This window comes from Artibeus jamaicensis, unplaced genomic scaffold, assembly GCF_021234435.1.
Source record: "Artibeus jamaicensis isolate MK-2021 breed Jamaican fruit bat unplaced genomic scaffold, CSHL_Jam_final scaffold_916, whole genome shotgun sequence".
In the NCBI taxonomy this organism is placed as follows: Eukaryota; Metazoa; Chordata; class Mammalia; order Chiroptera; family Phyllostomidae; genus Artibeus; species Artibeus jamaicensis.
In genome coordinates this window covers 14,599,795-14,616,530 of record NW_026522059.1, presented here as the reverse complement: position 1 = coordinate 14,616,530, position 16,736 = coordinate 14,599,795, and the positions used below count along the sequence as shown (strand labels likewise).

The 16,736-nt window shown below is 48.8% G+C and overlaps 1 protein-coding gene across 1 annotated transcript in view; it reads right to left on the bottom strand.

Annotated features, from left to right (window-relative positions):
• EXT1 (exostosin glycosyltransferase 1) overlaps window positions 1-16,227 on the bottom strand; it is a 264,668-nt gene extending 248,441 nt beyond the window's left edge. Inside the window, exon 1 of the mRNA XM_037148789.2 lies at window positions 14,453-16,227. Within this exon, the coding sequence (XP_037004684.2) occupies window positions 14,453-15,414 (962 nt within the window). The 5' untranslated portion in view covers window positions 15,415-16,227. The remainder of the gene's footprint in view (window positions 1-14,452) is intronic.
• Window positions 16,228-16,736: the final 509 nt, after the last annotated feature.

Here is a 16,736-nt window from a genome sequence, read left to right as displayed (position 1 = left end):
GGCAGGAACAAGAAGATGCAAGTGATTGCTCGGCTTCACAGAACTGGTGGGATACATAATACTTTTGTAAAAGGAGAAAGAATTTTTTTTTATTAAGACACAAAGTCATAATAATGATGTGGACCTTTGGTTGAACAATTTATGGGAAATGAAAATCTACTGCATTTTGGCAACAGTTACCACAGGTGGTTGGAGTGCTGGGCACTTGCCAAACCACCTTGAGCTTCTATATGACTGGCAAGCTACCGTATCACACTGCACATTGCAGTTCTAATGAGCTGTAAACAGACAGGTCGAATGAAAGAAATGAAATGAAAACAATGATAAACACACACGAATGGTGAAGTCTGCAGTCGACGGGTCTATCGTGATGTAATGGGGCAGATCAATGACAGCAACCATGGTTATTTACTGAGTGCTTACTACGTATCCAGCACTGTTCTAAGCATATTGTGTGTAATATTACTCATTTAAGCCTCACAGTAACAACCCTCTCAAGGAGGAGTTATTACCCCCACTTTACAAGCAACGGAAGCAGAGAAGGAAGTTGCCCAAGGACTCATGGCTAAGGGAAGAGCTACCACTGGAAGCTGACCCCGGTGCTCCAACGCCCTGTGCGGTGCCCCCGTGCTGTCCAGGGCCATGTCACTTCGGGCAGGGTGCCCGACTTTCCTGGGTCTCGGTTCCCTTATCTCCAGAATGCGAGGGTTACCCTAGATCTTTAGGGTCACTTCTGTGACCTTGTCACTATTCTCTCCAGACAACACTGACATCCTGAGAGGACAGGTATCATGCCCGCCTCCTCAGACAAACATACGACAGACATACAGACATACACTGTATGTACATACCTGAGAGGCTCCGTCGGTAATTAGCCTGTCTGTCTCTGTACAAGAAACTCAGAGAAGGAAAACTGAGTTCTAAAGAGGCTCGAACAGTCACCAAAACACCCTACAACACTTACTTCATACTTTGAGTTTTTTAAAGATTTGTTTATTTTTACAGAGAGGGGAATGGAGGGAGAAAGAGGAGGAGAGAAACATCGATGCGAGAGAAGCATTAATGGGTTGCCTCTCACACACACCCCCCGAACCAGGGACCAAACCCACAACCCAGGCACGTGCCCTAACTGGGAATCGAACCAGCGACCTTGTGCTTTGCTGGACATTGCCCAACCAACTGAGCCACACTGGTCAGGGCCAAACTTTGAATTTAAGGCTGCTTGTCTCTTAGGTTACTTTTACAGAAACCTAAGATTTATTCTGACATTACTTATTATAGCCAAGACATGGAAACAATTATTCATCAATGAATGAGCGGATGAAGAAAATGTGATATATATGTGAAATGTATACAAACACATAATGGAACATTGTTTAGCTTTAACAAAGAAGGGAACCCTACTATCTGCAACAATATAGAGGAACCTTGAGGGAATTACACTCGGTGAAGTAAGTCAGAGCAGGACAAATACTGTATGATCTCATGTACATGTGGATTCTCAGAAAAACTGACGTCACAAGAACAGACCGGCGGCTGCCAGAGGCAGGGGGCGGAGGGCTGGGCACAGCAAGTGAGGGGGTCAGAAGGGCCAAACCGCCACTTAGACGGTGACTGAGTTCTCCGATGTGACGCGCAGCCTGGCGACTATGGGCACGCGCTCCCTAACAGGTTTTCGGTCAACAGTGGACCACACATGACAGTGGAAGAGTAAGATTATGATGGAGCCGAAAACTCCCTGCCATCCAGGGAGGTCACGGCCATCGTGACATCAAAGCTCAGCACCGGACTCACGTGTCTGTGGTGATGTCGGTGGGAACAACCTACCGCACTGCCAGTTGTACAAAAGTGTAGCACACACAATCACGTGACTATGCATTCACTCCACTGCACTTTTCAGTGTTATTTTAAAGTGCACTGTTTCTAACAAAAGAAGTAAAACTACGCCGTGCTGCACCGGCAACAGCCTCGCGCATCTCATCTACCTCGTCTCTCGGTTGCATCATCTTCTCACGAGTGTCTGATTCGATCCCGTGTCATTTTGTACAGTGACATGCAGTACGGGCTTGTGGCCTGGGCGCTGGACCACACAGGCGTGCGGCAGGCTGTAGCATCCAGGCGTGTGTGAGTGCTTTGGACCACGTGTGCACAAGACGAAATCCCCCGATGACGCAATTCTCAGGGTGACGCCAGTCACTGAGCGCCACGTGGCTATTTAGATAACAACACTGCCCTGTGCATTTGAATGCTGTTCAGAGAGCAGATCCTAAAAATTCCCATCACAAGGAAAAACTTGTAACTGTGTGAGGTAACAGATGTTAACTAAACATGTTGTGGTAATCACTTTGCAATACACACAAACACCAAATCATTACGTTGTACACCCAAAACTAATACAATGTTATGTTAATGAGACCAATAAAAAGGGATTCGCTTTGACAGTTCATCTTTTTTGTCCTCATTTATCCTACTTGGGTTACGTAGTCATGGCTAAGTCTAAAAGAAGCACAGGAAAAATACTACTTTGCCATTTAACTGTACTAAACATTCAGGTACTTAAATTTTATCTTTACATAAAATACTGTTCAATTTTTTTTAAATGTATAACTCTACAATCTAAATACAGAAAATATTATACATTTCCACTCTTTGAATCAATAAAAGACTGACTGCCCTACACTTACAGGTTTGCAACATTACACCTGCCAACTTAAAAATGCAGTTATCATAAAAAGGTGTTGCTTAAAGGCGGCTTTTTTAATGCACTGTGAATTTTAAAGGAGCACGCAGCATATAAGACATGGTGTTTTCAGGAAAATTTATTCTCTGCCGCTCCGAGAAGCAAAAGCATTTTGGTATTAGCTCCCCTCTGATTAGATTCTCACATTGGTTCAGATACACAGACCTAGAATCATTTGGGAAAATGACCTTACCAAGCTTTGTGAAAACATAAAGCGTAATTCATACTTAATCAAGTGTCATATGATTGCACCAAATCCAAACCCATTTTCAAGACCCGCTAAGAAGCCAGGTCATTGTGATACGACGCAGCCTCCATTTTTACCTACGCACCTTGGGTACTTTCGTGCCAATATCCCAGACAATTCCACAAGCCAACACACAAGCCAGGAGGTTTTAAACGCAGGCAATGGAAGGCTGTGGGAGAAAGAACCCTACACCTTCCCTCTGCTTTTTCTTCCCCTTTGCTGTTTAATTAAATGGTAAATCTCAATATGAATTCATTAGAAGACTGACAGCTCAATTAAGCACTATGTTACTATATACTCTGGGGCAATGCTTCAATATCAGTTAACAGAGTTTGGATGTAACCTGAGCAAAAAAATGTAAGCCAGACGTTATATTCAACCAACTGTTTGGGAGAAAAATTGCAATTAAGGAGGGACAAAAAGTCCCAATATCTACAGACTGTTGAAATTAAATGATAAAAAGACCATAACGGTTTCCCCTATAGCAATAAATTCTTTAGATTCGTACTATGTAGCAAACCCCCTCAAGTTCACTTTAATTTAGGTTCACTGATATTTATATCCAACAGGCCAGTAAAAAAAAAGAAAAAGAAAGAAAGGAACTACCTTGGGGTGGGGGGGGGGGGGAGTTGACTGGAAGAAATATCCCACTTGGAGAAAATAAGAAACTCTGGGTGAATCAGCAGATGATCCAAAAGAACTTGGAGGATGCAGGGAAGGCCTGTGCTATAAACCAAAGAAAGTACCATCTACAGAAACCATCCTTTGGATACATATTCAACAGTGCTAATATTTCCATTGGTTACATAAATGTAACTTGTTTCATTTAGCCAACAAAAACTGGGTGGCCTCCCACGGCGCTGATCCCTGAAGATACAACAGTAAGTGAGCTCAATGCCACTTCCCAGTGAGGCCTTTCTTCCCCTCCATAAACTGCAAAACCCTCTCCCCAAGTCCCCTGGAAGGCTCTCTAAAAACCTGGATTTTCACCCCTAGGGAGTCTGATCAGCCAGGGGTGGGGCCCAGGCCCCATTTCTGGACGCTCTGATCCAGGGCCATATTCCCTTTGCATGAGCTGCTTTTCTTCCCAGCATCTAGCTCCTTCCAACATGAGCCATAAATGGCATGACATCCACCTCCAGCCACTAGCCAGTGAGCATCTTGAGGGCAGGGATGTCTGTTTTGCTCACAGTTGAATCCCCAGTGCCTGGATGCAACAGGTGCTCAATAAGTATTTGTTGAGTAAATTAGCAAAAAAAAAAAAAAAACAGGTAAGAATCCTCCACTCAGTGCCTATGCAATCTACTGGGGGGAGAGAAAGACAAGTAGTTAAATGAATATAAAACCACAGCCATAGCAAGTGTTAAATGTTCTGTGAGAGCACATACCAGGAGAATGTGACTGCATCTGAGGTCACCAAGGAAGTGACTGTGGAGGAAGTAACATGGAGTTTTCCAGGAAGGAGAGAAGGGAGTGTGTGGAAAGGAGGAGGAGGAGGAGGAATATAGTTCAGCCACAGAACCAGGGAGGAGAGGCAGGCAGAACTGGATGGAGCACCCCCACCTTGATGCCATGGGAATGGACTACGAGAAGCCTCCAAGGCAAGTTCAAGTGGGAAGGTGGCCCTGCCGTCTTCTCTACCGGCAGCGCTGTGCGTGATTTCCACCTGTCGTGGTGCTGGAATGTATGCGGGCAGTGTGCACTCCATTCTAAACCTCCACCCAGCAGCTCCCACCCAGGCCACTCTTGGGATGCGGTGAAAGCAGGCTAACAACGTGCACCCCAAGACACCAGGCAACCCTGGAACTTCCCTTCTCCAGTCCCCAGCCTCCAGCCTGGCCCAGGGCCATTGTCTTTATCGGAGCCCACCACTAGGTTGTTCTGAGCCCCAGTCAATCAAGAAGAGCTAGCATCAAAGGCCCACACCACAATACCAGGAAGCTTTTTATTTCTTGTAGTAAGTGCTGATATACGTCATAAAACTCTAGAAATCTGAGTGAGGGACAAGTCCCAAGACACTAATGCTAACTCAGAGGAGACCCCAGGTCCTTGGGGAACTTGCTAAGCTTGGTAGACAGGTTTTCAAATGAAGAACTTATTTTTAGGAGCACAAAATCCCTTTTAACCCAACAGGTAAAAAAAAAGTTATAAAACACATTACTTGTCGCTCTATTTTCTTAAACAAAGGAGAGTGAGCGCACCCAAGCGATGGCCCAGGGTCAGCACGGTGCTGGGGTGTACAGTTCATCAAATATTTACAGGAGCTCAGGTTGGTGACAGGCACGGTGCTCGCGGTGGGATTTACAGGCACACTCCTGCGGAGTCCGCAGGACACCGGCTCGGGCGCTGGGCCAGCTGTTCTTAAATTACAGCGCTTCTTTACTTCTGGCGGTTACGTTTATAATTTCCTGGCCTGCTTCCTCGCACGCGGGTTGCCAGCTGTCCCTTCTTCCCAGATCTGTCTAGGAGAATCCCTGTCTCCTTAAATTTAGTGCCTCTCATCTCCTGTGGGTCGCGAAACCAGGTTACCGAACTGGTTAGAACTGTCTCTCTAAAGTAAGATTAAATAAGTTTCTAGGTGAGAAACCCAAGTGAACCTCCATAAATCAATCACACTGTTATGTGTGCGCATGCGCCCTCTGCGACATCGTTTGCAGCTGTGCAGCGGCCACAGCGAAGGACGCAAGTTCGGGAGTCAGGTGGCCTCGGTCCACTTCCTAGGAGGGTGCTCTTAGGCCAGTCACTTTGAAAGACTCCTGGGCCTCCATCCTGCATCTGAAATGAGCACCTTCCTGCCAGGGTGGACGTAAAGATTAAAGGAGATACTGTCCGGGACGCCACACACCATGTGCACTCAAGAGGTATTAACTGCTATTGCTGTTATCAGCATCATCAGCTGGGCTCAAGTATGTTAGTGCCAACAGGATATGGCTTCAACAGCCACAGCCAACTTCCCCTAACCACAACCCCATTCCAGGAAGCCAGTTCAGGCTCTTCTTTGCAGAAGGATGGCCACCAGTGAAATCAAGAATGGTGACAGGATAGGGCAGACCTTGAACTGCTGAGGTCATGCCCCGCCTAAAGTGAATGGCTCTCCCAGATGGGGTCATGGTCACCGTCAAAGCAATCAGGCTCGTTTCCTCTAGGGCCTGGAGGAGAGGATTCAGGAAAGACTGGCCAGGAGCTGGAAGACACACAAGAAGAGAAGTGCTGGCCAGAGGGGGGATATGAAGGCCCAGAGGGGGAAGGAAGGAGTCGATCCCAGGTCTTAGGCGGGGTCCTGAGAACCTAATGGAATGCGTCCAGTTCAGTTTCTGTTCATGGCCCCGCTCAATAAATCCTGTGACCTCAGGTGGCCTGAGTGATGATCTGCTCCTTGCAACCTAAGAGGCCAAAAGGCCACCAAGTAGCTGAGCTCCGTTTAGACAGAGTACCTCCCCACATGTCACCCTCCGATGGTGAAGGCAGACAGATCAACTGCAGCAGGGACAACCTGCATTTTTAGAGCAATCAGCTGGGGAACCCAAAGGACATGGAGTATGGCTAGCACCTGGTTAGCACCCCGGAGCACTCTCTCCACCCACAAGTCCCAGTGTGAAGGCCCCCACAGGCCTTTCCCAGCCCACGCAAGCAGCGGCTGGGCCTCCAAGGCACCTAACCGTGATTTCCTAGGGACTAAATATCAAGGAAGGGTTGCACAGAGTTATTTCTGCAGCTTAGTTAATAAAGGCCAAGTTATGAAACCAAGCAAACCTCTGTGGTCAATTAGAAAATGACAGGAAGGTAAAATTTAGTAACACCACCACCCAGTAGAACACATAGCATTTACATTCACACGCTTCGCCGCATGTGAACCTCGTAATGACCCAAGATGTGGAAACTGAGTCTGTGAGGTCCAGCAGCTTGTCCCGCAGTGTGGGTCAGTTACTCCCCAGGTGCAGGGTCACACAGGGGCTCTTTCTGAACAGCTTCCCCGGAGACAGGAACGTACACAAAACAATGCAATGCATCCCACAAGGTTCCCTGCTGTTCGGAGCGATTACAATGCAAAGAAAGTCCTGAATATAATAACTTGGCATGAACTGCAGGTTCACGTTTTCTGTCTCGGTTTTTAAATCACTTGCAATAGAGCCTCACGGGTGCTTGGAATCCCAGACCCTCCTCATCCGGATGCCCAGAGGCAGTCATGCCTTGATTCACCCGCAATGGACCACGACGTCAACCATCAAAGAGAGCAGAGACACAGGGCCTTCCCGGCCTGACACGGTCAGCTCGACAGTGGCGTCTGCCCACGTGAAGCCTGCAGTTTCCAAACCCCCAGGGAAGGCTGCACTCGGCAGGGAGAAGGTGGGCTGGGGCCGCCTGCTCGGTGAGAAAGGCCGGGCCTCTCTGGCTCCAGCAAAAACAAAACTTCAAAGAGAACAGAAGTTGTGGGAACTTCAAAGACCCCCTGCAGGACCAATTAACACCTACAAAGGTTCTACCCAAACTGTCATTTAACCAAGCAGCCACTTCATGAGGGTGACTTCCGACATAGGTGCTGAGCCTCACCTCAAAAATCGCTTTTCCTCGGAAAAGACTGGGTTAGGGGCAGGGTGAGGAGTGGGGGGAAAGAAGTTCCCTGTGGTTTTCTGAGAGGGAACTTCGTCCAGAAGAAAAGAAATACGCACTGCAGTGGAATTCATCACAGACTCATTCATAAAAAAAAGAGGGGACAAGTTACATCTCTATGAAAATGGAAATGATGATATAAAGTATGGTACAGCTGGGACTGAGGAAAGAAAACCATCATACAGGCATTAAAAAGCCTATTTTTTAATCATAAGATTTGCCTATTTAACAGATGAGGAAAGTGTTCTTGGATGATGTGAAGGGGGAAAAAAAGCCACGCAGGAATACATTTCGAGTCTGACCTCAGGCCTGTAAAAGCGACAGACAGGAATGGGGCGTCAAGGAGTTTGTTCTGTGGTCTCAGTTCCAACACTAGACGTCTGGCACAAACACAGCACTTAAGGAAAATGTGCTGAATGCATCATTTACTTACTTTTAATTAAGTAATAATGAACACGTGGATCCAAGGTACTTAAATACGCAGAAAGAGGAGGACCGCGTCACAGGACCGAATCCGCGTGTTACAACAGGCCGACGACGCGGTGTTTAATAACAGTGGGGACTGGAGCAGAAGTTTATTTTCATATTCCTATCTCCTGTACTTTCCTAATTTCCCACAAACGCTGTGCATACCATTTATAATTTTTTAAGTGCTCTTTTCATTAGGGAGCCTGAGGGTCTGGGAGTGTTCCAGAGACCTGGCCTGTCCCATCTGAAAAGGGATCTCCCCGGAGGGCCTTTGCCGGATCACACTGTCCCCCTGGAAAAGAGTCCTGCCTGACCCCCAGCTTAGCGGTCACTGAGGGCCGCGTGGGGCCACCCTCCGCCATCCATGAGGGCCGGGCGCACCCAGTGCACGCCTCCGGCTCCTCAGAGGGGCTCTAGGGGAGAACCAGGAGCAGAACACTCGCAGACAGACCATAAAGCTCCTTGAGGGAAAGCGTTCAAGGAGTTCGATCTTTTAACATCAGATTTAGGCTCCATCTTTCTCGAGGCTCTGAGCCGTCATTTCTCCCCTTGGGAGACTATGTCCATAAGGAAAAGCAATGGGAAAAAAGACCTGCAACACCAATACCTGAATCCCACTGAACTGCCTAGTAACATGTGAACAGGTAGAAATTTCGTTTGACTCTTTCAGGTGGTAACATTTGAAAGAGAATGACCTCTGGAATCCAAGGCCCGGTGCGGCTCACTCACTACAGGTGGCTGTGGGCTCCTTACCGCCCCCACCCAGGGCCCGCATTCTAGTCTGTAAAAGGAGAGTGTAACCTAGTCCATACTGTTGCTGAAAGGCTGCAAGGAGCTAATGAAGGAAAATTCAAATAATAGGTACTAGACAAATCTCCCTTTTTTTTAAGGGGTTGGGGAGTTATTTACTAAAGGAACTTGATCACAGGTGGAAGAGCTGTTAGGTAAAAACACTGTCAATTACGCTCTCGAACACAGGAGCTCCCATGTCCACATTTGAACATGTTACATGCTCAGAAGACGGCAGAACCCCATGACTACTTACTTAGCCCGACCCGGTGCATCCTTAAGAAGCCGTGCTGAGAGGTGAACGACAGGAGGTCACAGCCAGCCTCAGTGAAAACTAGGAACTGGGGGCCGGAAACCCCGGGCCACTCGCAGGCTGGGTGGCCTCAGACAAAGCGCCTCACCACGGTGACCCGCCGTCCGCACACCTGTAAAACGGCCGGACTAGACACCCTGCAAGGGTCTGTGAGCAAAGCAGCCAGGTCCTATTAAACACAGCCTCGGCCCTGGCTGGTGTGACTCAGTCTGCTGGAGCATCTTCCAGTGGACCAAAGGGCGCAGGTTCAAATGCCGGTCAAGAACATGCCCACACTGCGGGTGTGGTCCCCAGTCAAGGTGCCTAGGAGAAGGCAACCAGTCCAGTCAACGTTTCTCTCTCTCTCCCTCTCTCTCTCAGCAATGAAAAAATGTCCTCAGGTGAGGATGAAAAAAAAAACCAAACCCACAGCTCCTGGTGTGAAGCTAAGGTTTGAAAGGTCATTGTTGGCAGGTGTTTCTAGTACCGTGTTCCTCGGAGGCGCATCTGTAGGTAGGCCTCTGACAAAGAGAAAAACATCACCTGAGGGTGTGACAGCTCCCCTCTGGCCCAGTCTGTCCCATCCAAAGCTGTGGTCACAGTCAGGGGAACCAAAGATAGCCTCCTTCCCAGAGGGGGGGCCTGCCCAGTCTTCATAGCAAGGCGTTCTCTGCAGGACCAAATCCTGCAGGCTCCCAGCTTAAATCACAAATTCCACTCACAACCTTCATTTGTTGAATGGAAGTCGATGAAGATGCAACCGTCCCCTAGAAGTAGCACAGGACACTCCAACCCCTATTCACCCAATTCCCTGTAAAGGAGGCTCTCGGGGGCTCTCAAGAAAGCAAGCGCAGAAGCAAGAAAGGGGAGCACAGAGAACTGGAACCTCAGTGCGAGAGGCCACACTTGAGAACTTCGTAATTTTGCATAAGACTGGTGCTATTTTTAAACTGTGCTCGTGTGGTTTAGTTTAGAAATACTTCTGTGCTTTCATACACCTGTGGGAAGGGGGAGGCGCCAACATTTTACGTGTAAAACCTGAGAAGCACACTTTCCACCATTCATTTCGGAGCTGGAAAACAGTCATCCAGGGGTCGCTGCTGGACGCTGTGCTTGCTCTGTTAATGCAGTTTGGAATAATGGAGATGAAGTAAATAATCATGTATAATGACTCCCCGCCTTATGCACAATTTCTTTTAGCTAGAAGTGCATCTGAATTCAACTTACCACGTAGTTAATTCACAGCCAATCCTCTAAGCCCCTTAGGGCCAAACTGGAATGTTCAAAACTCCTACATAGACTAAATAGCTCCAGGCTCCAACACCTTAGTTTGCAACGAAAGGTGAAATGTAAGCCCTAGAGCAAGAGTTCTTAGGTCTGAGAATGCCCTTCTAAAGTGCTGTGTGTGGACTCCTAAAACTTCATGGCAAATTGTGCAGGTATGTGCTTTTTTAACTTTTGCAAAGTTGGTCCAAAATCCTCATCAGCTTCCCAAAGGATTGCGCGAGAAATCAACTAAGAAATAACATCAATAAAGACCCAGTGGCCAGAGAGCTTTCAAGCTTGTCTCTGATTGACAGGAGAAGACTAGGTTAAGGGGGAAAACTCAGAAGGTGCGCATGCCAGGGATACCCCGCCACGCACCAGGTTTCCACCTTCAGTACATTCCTTACGAACATTCTGTCCTTCCATCTCTAAATCTGTAAGATGAGGATGTTGGAGCTGAATGGTCAGCCACTTAGTTTTAAGACCCCTTAAAAATACCAGCACTGTGAAGTACATCTTCAACAAACACAGGAAAAGGTGTCAAAAAGGCCTGCAGAGAATCCTGCCTGTTCCCAGAAGAGGTGCTTAAAATACTCCCCAGTGCTCTCCTTGGAGGGTCGAAGATAGAAGCCTCCTCTCATTTCCTTCGCTTCTATTTCAGAAAGCTGGGTTTGAAGTGCCACAATAATACCCTTGGAAAGGATTTGAACTATGAAATTCATGCAAAAATACAGTGATTCTGGAAGGACGCGGAAGCAGCTCAAAGAATATAAAATAGAAAGAATTTGTCTAAAGCCTCGTTACAAATCATGTAACCACTGCAGCTACTTATTTCAGCCAGGGTCACCCACATCTCTCAGTCTATGTAACTGGTGACAATTAACTATGGGTGTCATAAAAAATGGGTGTTTTAATAAAACCCTGGAACTCTGTATCAAAAATCCCGTACTCCTCTTACAGGAGAAGAGTGTGTTTCTTCATTCCATGTAGTACCCTATACTTTTAATAATAAATGTCTGATATCCACATAAGTGCAGGTGAGATGAAAAGTCCTCAACCAGCTGGCACTAAATCTTTATCACCCCATAAGGCTAACTTCCACTAAAAGTTAGTTGATACACTTGTATATATTCTACAGTATCCTAACTCGGCCATGATGCCATAGATTTTTCCATCTGATTATCAGACCCCCTAAGTCCAGAGCAAATTTACATGTGGTTGCTTATAGCAGCAAACTAAATTAAAGCCTTTTCAGAGGCACTTGTGAATAAAAAAGAGGGGCAGATGAAAATGGGTCGTGTTTTTACACGCCACGCCCAAAGGAATTCTCAGAGCCCCCACGCAGCAGTGTAAAAACCCATTCCCCAAAAGGATGCACTGATGTCCCAGGTAATGCGTCAAAAGTCACACCACGAGTCTGTAGGAGAATCCAAACTCAGATGACTTCGATAGACCTAACCTTACTACTGCCCCCTTCTCTAAAGCCCGGGAGAGATTAGCATCGCATTTGAAGAGTTCTGTGCCTCGCATGTGCAAGGCTAACTAACAGAAAACAACAGCCTAAGTGGCATAGTACTTCCAGAGCACGACACGCGCTGCTCGCTCTGTCTGAGTGCTCCCACACATTCCAGGTTCGTTCTTCCCCCTCAGGTGTCCCAAAGTCGCTTGTAAAAGGCACTGGTGTTAGCGGCGAGCAACACGTCTCAAAGATGAAGAGTTCTGATAACCCAGTGAGAGGAATGCGTTCAAACTGCACATCGACCACCAGGCCAATCAATACCAACATTCTGCAGTACCATCCTGTCTTACGAAGCAAGGTTAGAACTGAAAGTGTGCAAAAGGAAAACTGGAAAAAAATCCAGAAGTGACTCTGCTCGAAAAAATCCCTGCTCCAGAGAAAAGGGCAAACTTGCTTCCCTAACTAAAGGCCACGTTTCCAATGAGACACAGTCCTGAGGTCCTGACCCCCTGTGGTCTTTAAACATAAATCAGAACAACAGGGTGGGTGTCAGATTTCTTAGCCCAATCACAAAGAGGTCAAAAATTAAATTTAATTACCAAAATTAAGAGTTTCTAGTAAACTAACCCCACCTTCTTTTATTGCCAATCTTTAGAAAAGCTTCGACGGAGACTGTAGAGATTGAATACTTATTTTGGGGATAAGAACGTAAAGATAACATAGGTTGTTTTACTGGATTGACGGTGTTCCCCAAATAAATGTATAATTCAAATTTCCTAAGGTGAGTTCTCAGCTCCAGCTCCTTTAGAAGAATGAAGGTCACCATAATTCTTCTACAAAATTTGGTGAGACTTGCTTTAGAAGACACTGAAAAGTTAGACTTCATCTTGACTTACTCCACCATCCGTCAGACAAAGAAATTCCTGAAAGGCTATAAGCATTTTTTCCTTACAAGCAACCCACAGAAATATGTCCATGTAAATGTCGTGTAAACAAAGCAGTTCATTGCTAACCTCAGTTTTGTTTCTTCTGTGACAAAATTTTAATCCATTTCCACGGCACCCAACATTCACACATAAGTGCCCCTGAAGAAGAGTAAAATATCAATTCCTAACTGACACCAGCCTCAGGCTTTTTTTTTTTTAGGTCTGAAAGGCAAGGTGTTGGGGGTGGGGGACTCTTGAGTGTTGGATGCTTTCTCCTTCACTGCCTCGGATCCAGCACAGGAGGGCTTTAATTTCTCCTGCAATCACTCCTACAGAGAGAGGCCCGAGTGTTTTGAGGAAATCCACAGACAACAATCAAACCTTTCAGTCTGGGGCCTCTCCCACCCTACCCCTTCCTGTTCCAATCAGGTTTGCAACACGTTTCCCTATTCTACATTTCATGAATCAACTGCCAACTCTGCCAACCTCTGCCAGTTCCTCTTGTACTCAGCTGAGAGGTTCCCCTTCCTTCCGTGGGTAGCACAAGGCTGCTCTGGTTTTTAACTGGCATAACGTGGAAATGCACTGTAGGAGCTCACTAACTCTTTCACAGCCAGGTGTGAGGGGGTCTGGAGCGCAGACACCATCTACTAGGAAAGTGACCCGCCAGGCTCAGTTTAAAGCACAATTGTGGAGACTAGTTCTGACCCCGAATCCAATGTGTCAATTACTGTCACTGGGAAGGAAAAGGAAGAGTGAGAGGGCTACAAAGTAAGCAACTCGGTTACTTAGCAACTGGACAAAACTTGCCTCACTACAGAGGGTGAGGAGGCACCACAAGCCCATTCAAAGAGTAACAGTCTCCAATTTACATGCAAATAGATAAAGGCAGAGGGAGAGGGAAATCTAAATTAGCAACAGGAGTTCACAGCACTGGGGCTGAGACCCAGATTTTAAGAACAGCTGCTCCTAGGAAGAGACGGGATATATGCATACAAAGAAATAGGAAGAAAAGAAAGAGACGCAGATCACAAGCCTCATGGAAGGCAGGCACAGAAAGTTTAGTAGCTAAAATCAAAACACTTCTACTGCTAACACAAATTTAAAGCTTATGGAAAGATGACAAATTGGAGGCTGGGAAAATCCTAGGGAAAGCAGTTGCCCCTGCTCGTGAGAAAAGCAAATAAAGCATCAATCTTGGGGCAAGGTCTCCAGACTGTGGGTGGATTCAGAGCCTCACCAGATCTAGACTCTCATAAACGACCCCCTAACCCACATCCACCTCCCCTTCCCCCACCCCCAGCGCCCACTGATGAAACAGTTTCCCCACCTTGGATCAAACCCACACCCTTCACAGGACGCACATGGGCCTGAAGATTTTCCAGGCAAAGAGGAAACACTGTCGCCTACTTGGCCCAGGAGAGGGCTCCAGGCTTTTCCACCAGCCCCAGGAGCTCAAACGCCGGGTCCCCAGCTCCTAGCCACACACCTGAAGCAGACTGCCCAGAACCAGGCTCAGAATAGAAAGGGAGAGGAAAGAGGGCTCCTGGGCCCCACCCCTGTCCCCAGCCTCACACCTGCAGGAGGTGGGCAGGGCCCAGGGCTGACCCTCGGAGGCCCATCAGCCCATCAGTCCACCAGCCCAGGCACTTACTTTTCGTACTCGGTGTTGTCTCGGTCACAGCGAGAATCCTTGTGCTTTTGCCAGTCTTTGCCATGCTTGCAGGTGGTGAGGAGCACGACGTCCTCCCCGTTATGGACGTGATATAAGGCATTCCTGGTGTCTGACCCTATCCCTGTCAGGTACCTCTTTCCCTTGAATACCAGCATGTATTTCCTGAGAGGAGGGATGGTGTTAAACTTCAAAAACCCCCTCTCCCCTCCTGTCCTGGGATGATCCTTAGAAAAGAGGGGAATAGAAACATCAAAGTTGGGTCGGAAGTTTTCAGTACTGATGCTGGCTTTGGCCAGCATCGCCTGGCCGATGTCAAACCCCACGTCCTCGGTGTAGTCAGGCCAGGTGCCGGAATATAAATTAAAAATTAAATGATTCCTACCATTGTTCCACAAGTGGAGACTCTGCACTTTGGATCTCAAATTGTGCACATACTGAGGTGACAACTGGTCTCTGTCTAAAGTATCCAGACTCAGGACAAAGAGGCACGCCTGGCTGGGGTCCGAGGTGTAGAACCTGGAGCCTTCGATGGCCGCTAGAATGTTTTGGTAACTTTCGGCGATTTTCTCCCCTTTTTGTTGCGGGTATACGTAGACTTTGAAGCCGTTTTTCTTGCAAAGGGTGAAATCGAAGCAGGACTCCATGCGGCACTTCTTGCCTTTGTAGATGCTCGAGTTGGCGTCTCGCTTCTGCCGGGGGGAAATGTGCACGTTGGAATCCTCGTTTTCCAATTGATCCCAAGGAACGAAGGGGCGCAGAGCGTCCGGGAAGCGGGGCCAGAAATGATCCGGACTCGGGTGGTGCAAGCCATTCCGACCGCTGTGCTCTTCTCTCCGGCTGTGGGTCCTCGATGCCCTAAACTGCAAGCCTCCGAAATAAAACAAAAGGGCGAGACAAGAGCCAGCTGAGAGCAGGATGAAATAGCGTTTTTTGGCCTGCATGTGTCCTGCCTGGGTCAAGAGGATTGTAAATAAACACAAGAATCACCCAAGTTTCCCAATCAACACTTTCAGCTCCAGTCCGCCATCTTCCCGCCTGTAAAGACTTCAAACTCTCCGCTCCCACCTTCTCTGGATGCCTTTCCCCAAGCCGTGGACTGATCCAGCGCATGTGGGCGATTTCTTTAACTTTCTCCCCTTCGGTCTTTCATCTTTGGGTTGCACAATGGACAGGAGAGAGCGGGGCTGAATATTTCGCACCCAGGGCGGGCGAGCAGCGGACTGTAATTTTCTTGCATGCAACAAGACGGAGGAAAAGAAAGAGAGGGGTTTTAAAAAAAGCTCCCGATGCCCAATCAATGGCAAGACGAAGTGATTTCCTTGCCTCTCGGATTCCTCTCGGCAGCGTGGAGAACGAGCCCCAGGAAAGCAACTTCAACTCATCCACGCTCCCGTGCAGAGCACTCCGGTTCCAACAAGTCAGCCGATCCCCGGGTTCAGCCGGCTAGTGCATCTTGCAGCTGGGGCGCCGTAACCTCACAAATCCCTGCATCTCTCTTTATTCCCTTCTGCAGCGGCTCCAAGACTCCGGCGGTGTTTACTCCTGCGCTCGCGGGGCCGGCCCCCGGGACGCGCGGCGGCCCGGCTGGAGGCGGCGGCGCTGGGTGACGGCGGCGGCGCGTTCTCCCCGCGGGCAGTGCCGGCCCCGAGCCGCGCTTCGCAGGCCCCCGCGCGAGCGCTGCCGACCGCCGCGTTCGGTCGCCGAATGTTACCCGGTTCTGAATGTTACACTTACACATTCCATTCCCGACACGACAGCGCTGACCTCATCTATCCACGCAGCCCGCGCTGCCATTGGCCGAGCGTCACGTCCGGGGGGGGCGGTGCTTCCGCTGCGCCCATTCATAACCCCCGGCTCCCGGCCGCGGCGCCGTCGCTGCGCGGGGAGCCGGGGGCCGCCGGTTTCGTGGGTGCCTTCGCCGCGGCCCGGGGGAGGGCTGGTCTCGGGGTGGCCCTGGGCAAGCCCCTCGGGTCGGTCTGGCCTGGTCCCCCACCTGGGTCGCGCCGCCTTTCTCCGGGAATCAGCGCCGCCCAGAGGAGGTGCCCCCCAGTGGCCGGAGAACCAGAGACCGGCCGGCGTTCCCCGGGCTCCACTGCTCAGGCTGCCTCGGGCGTCCTCGAGGATCCCGGCTGCCGGGAGCGCCTCCCCGAGCCGGCGACAGGGAATGTGCGGATTCCTGGAGAGGATGCTTGAAAACGAAGCAGTGGAGCGAGCCCGAGGCGAGGGAAAGGAAAGAAAGACATCATAGAAAACGACCGCCGAC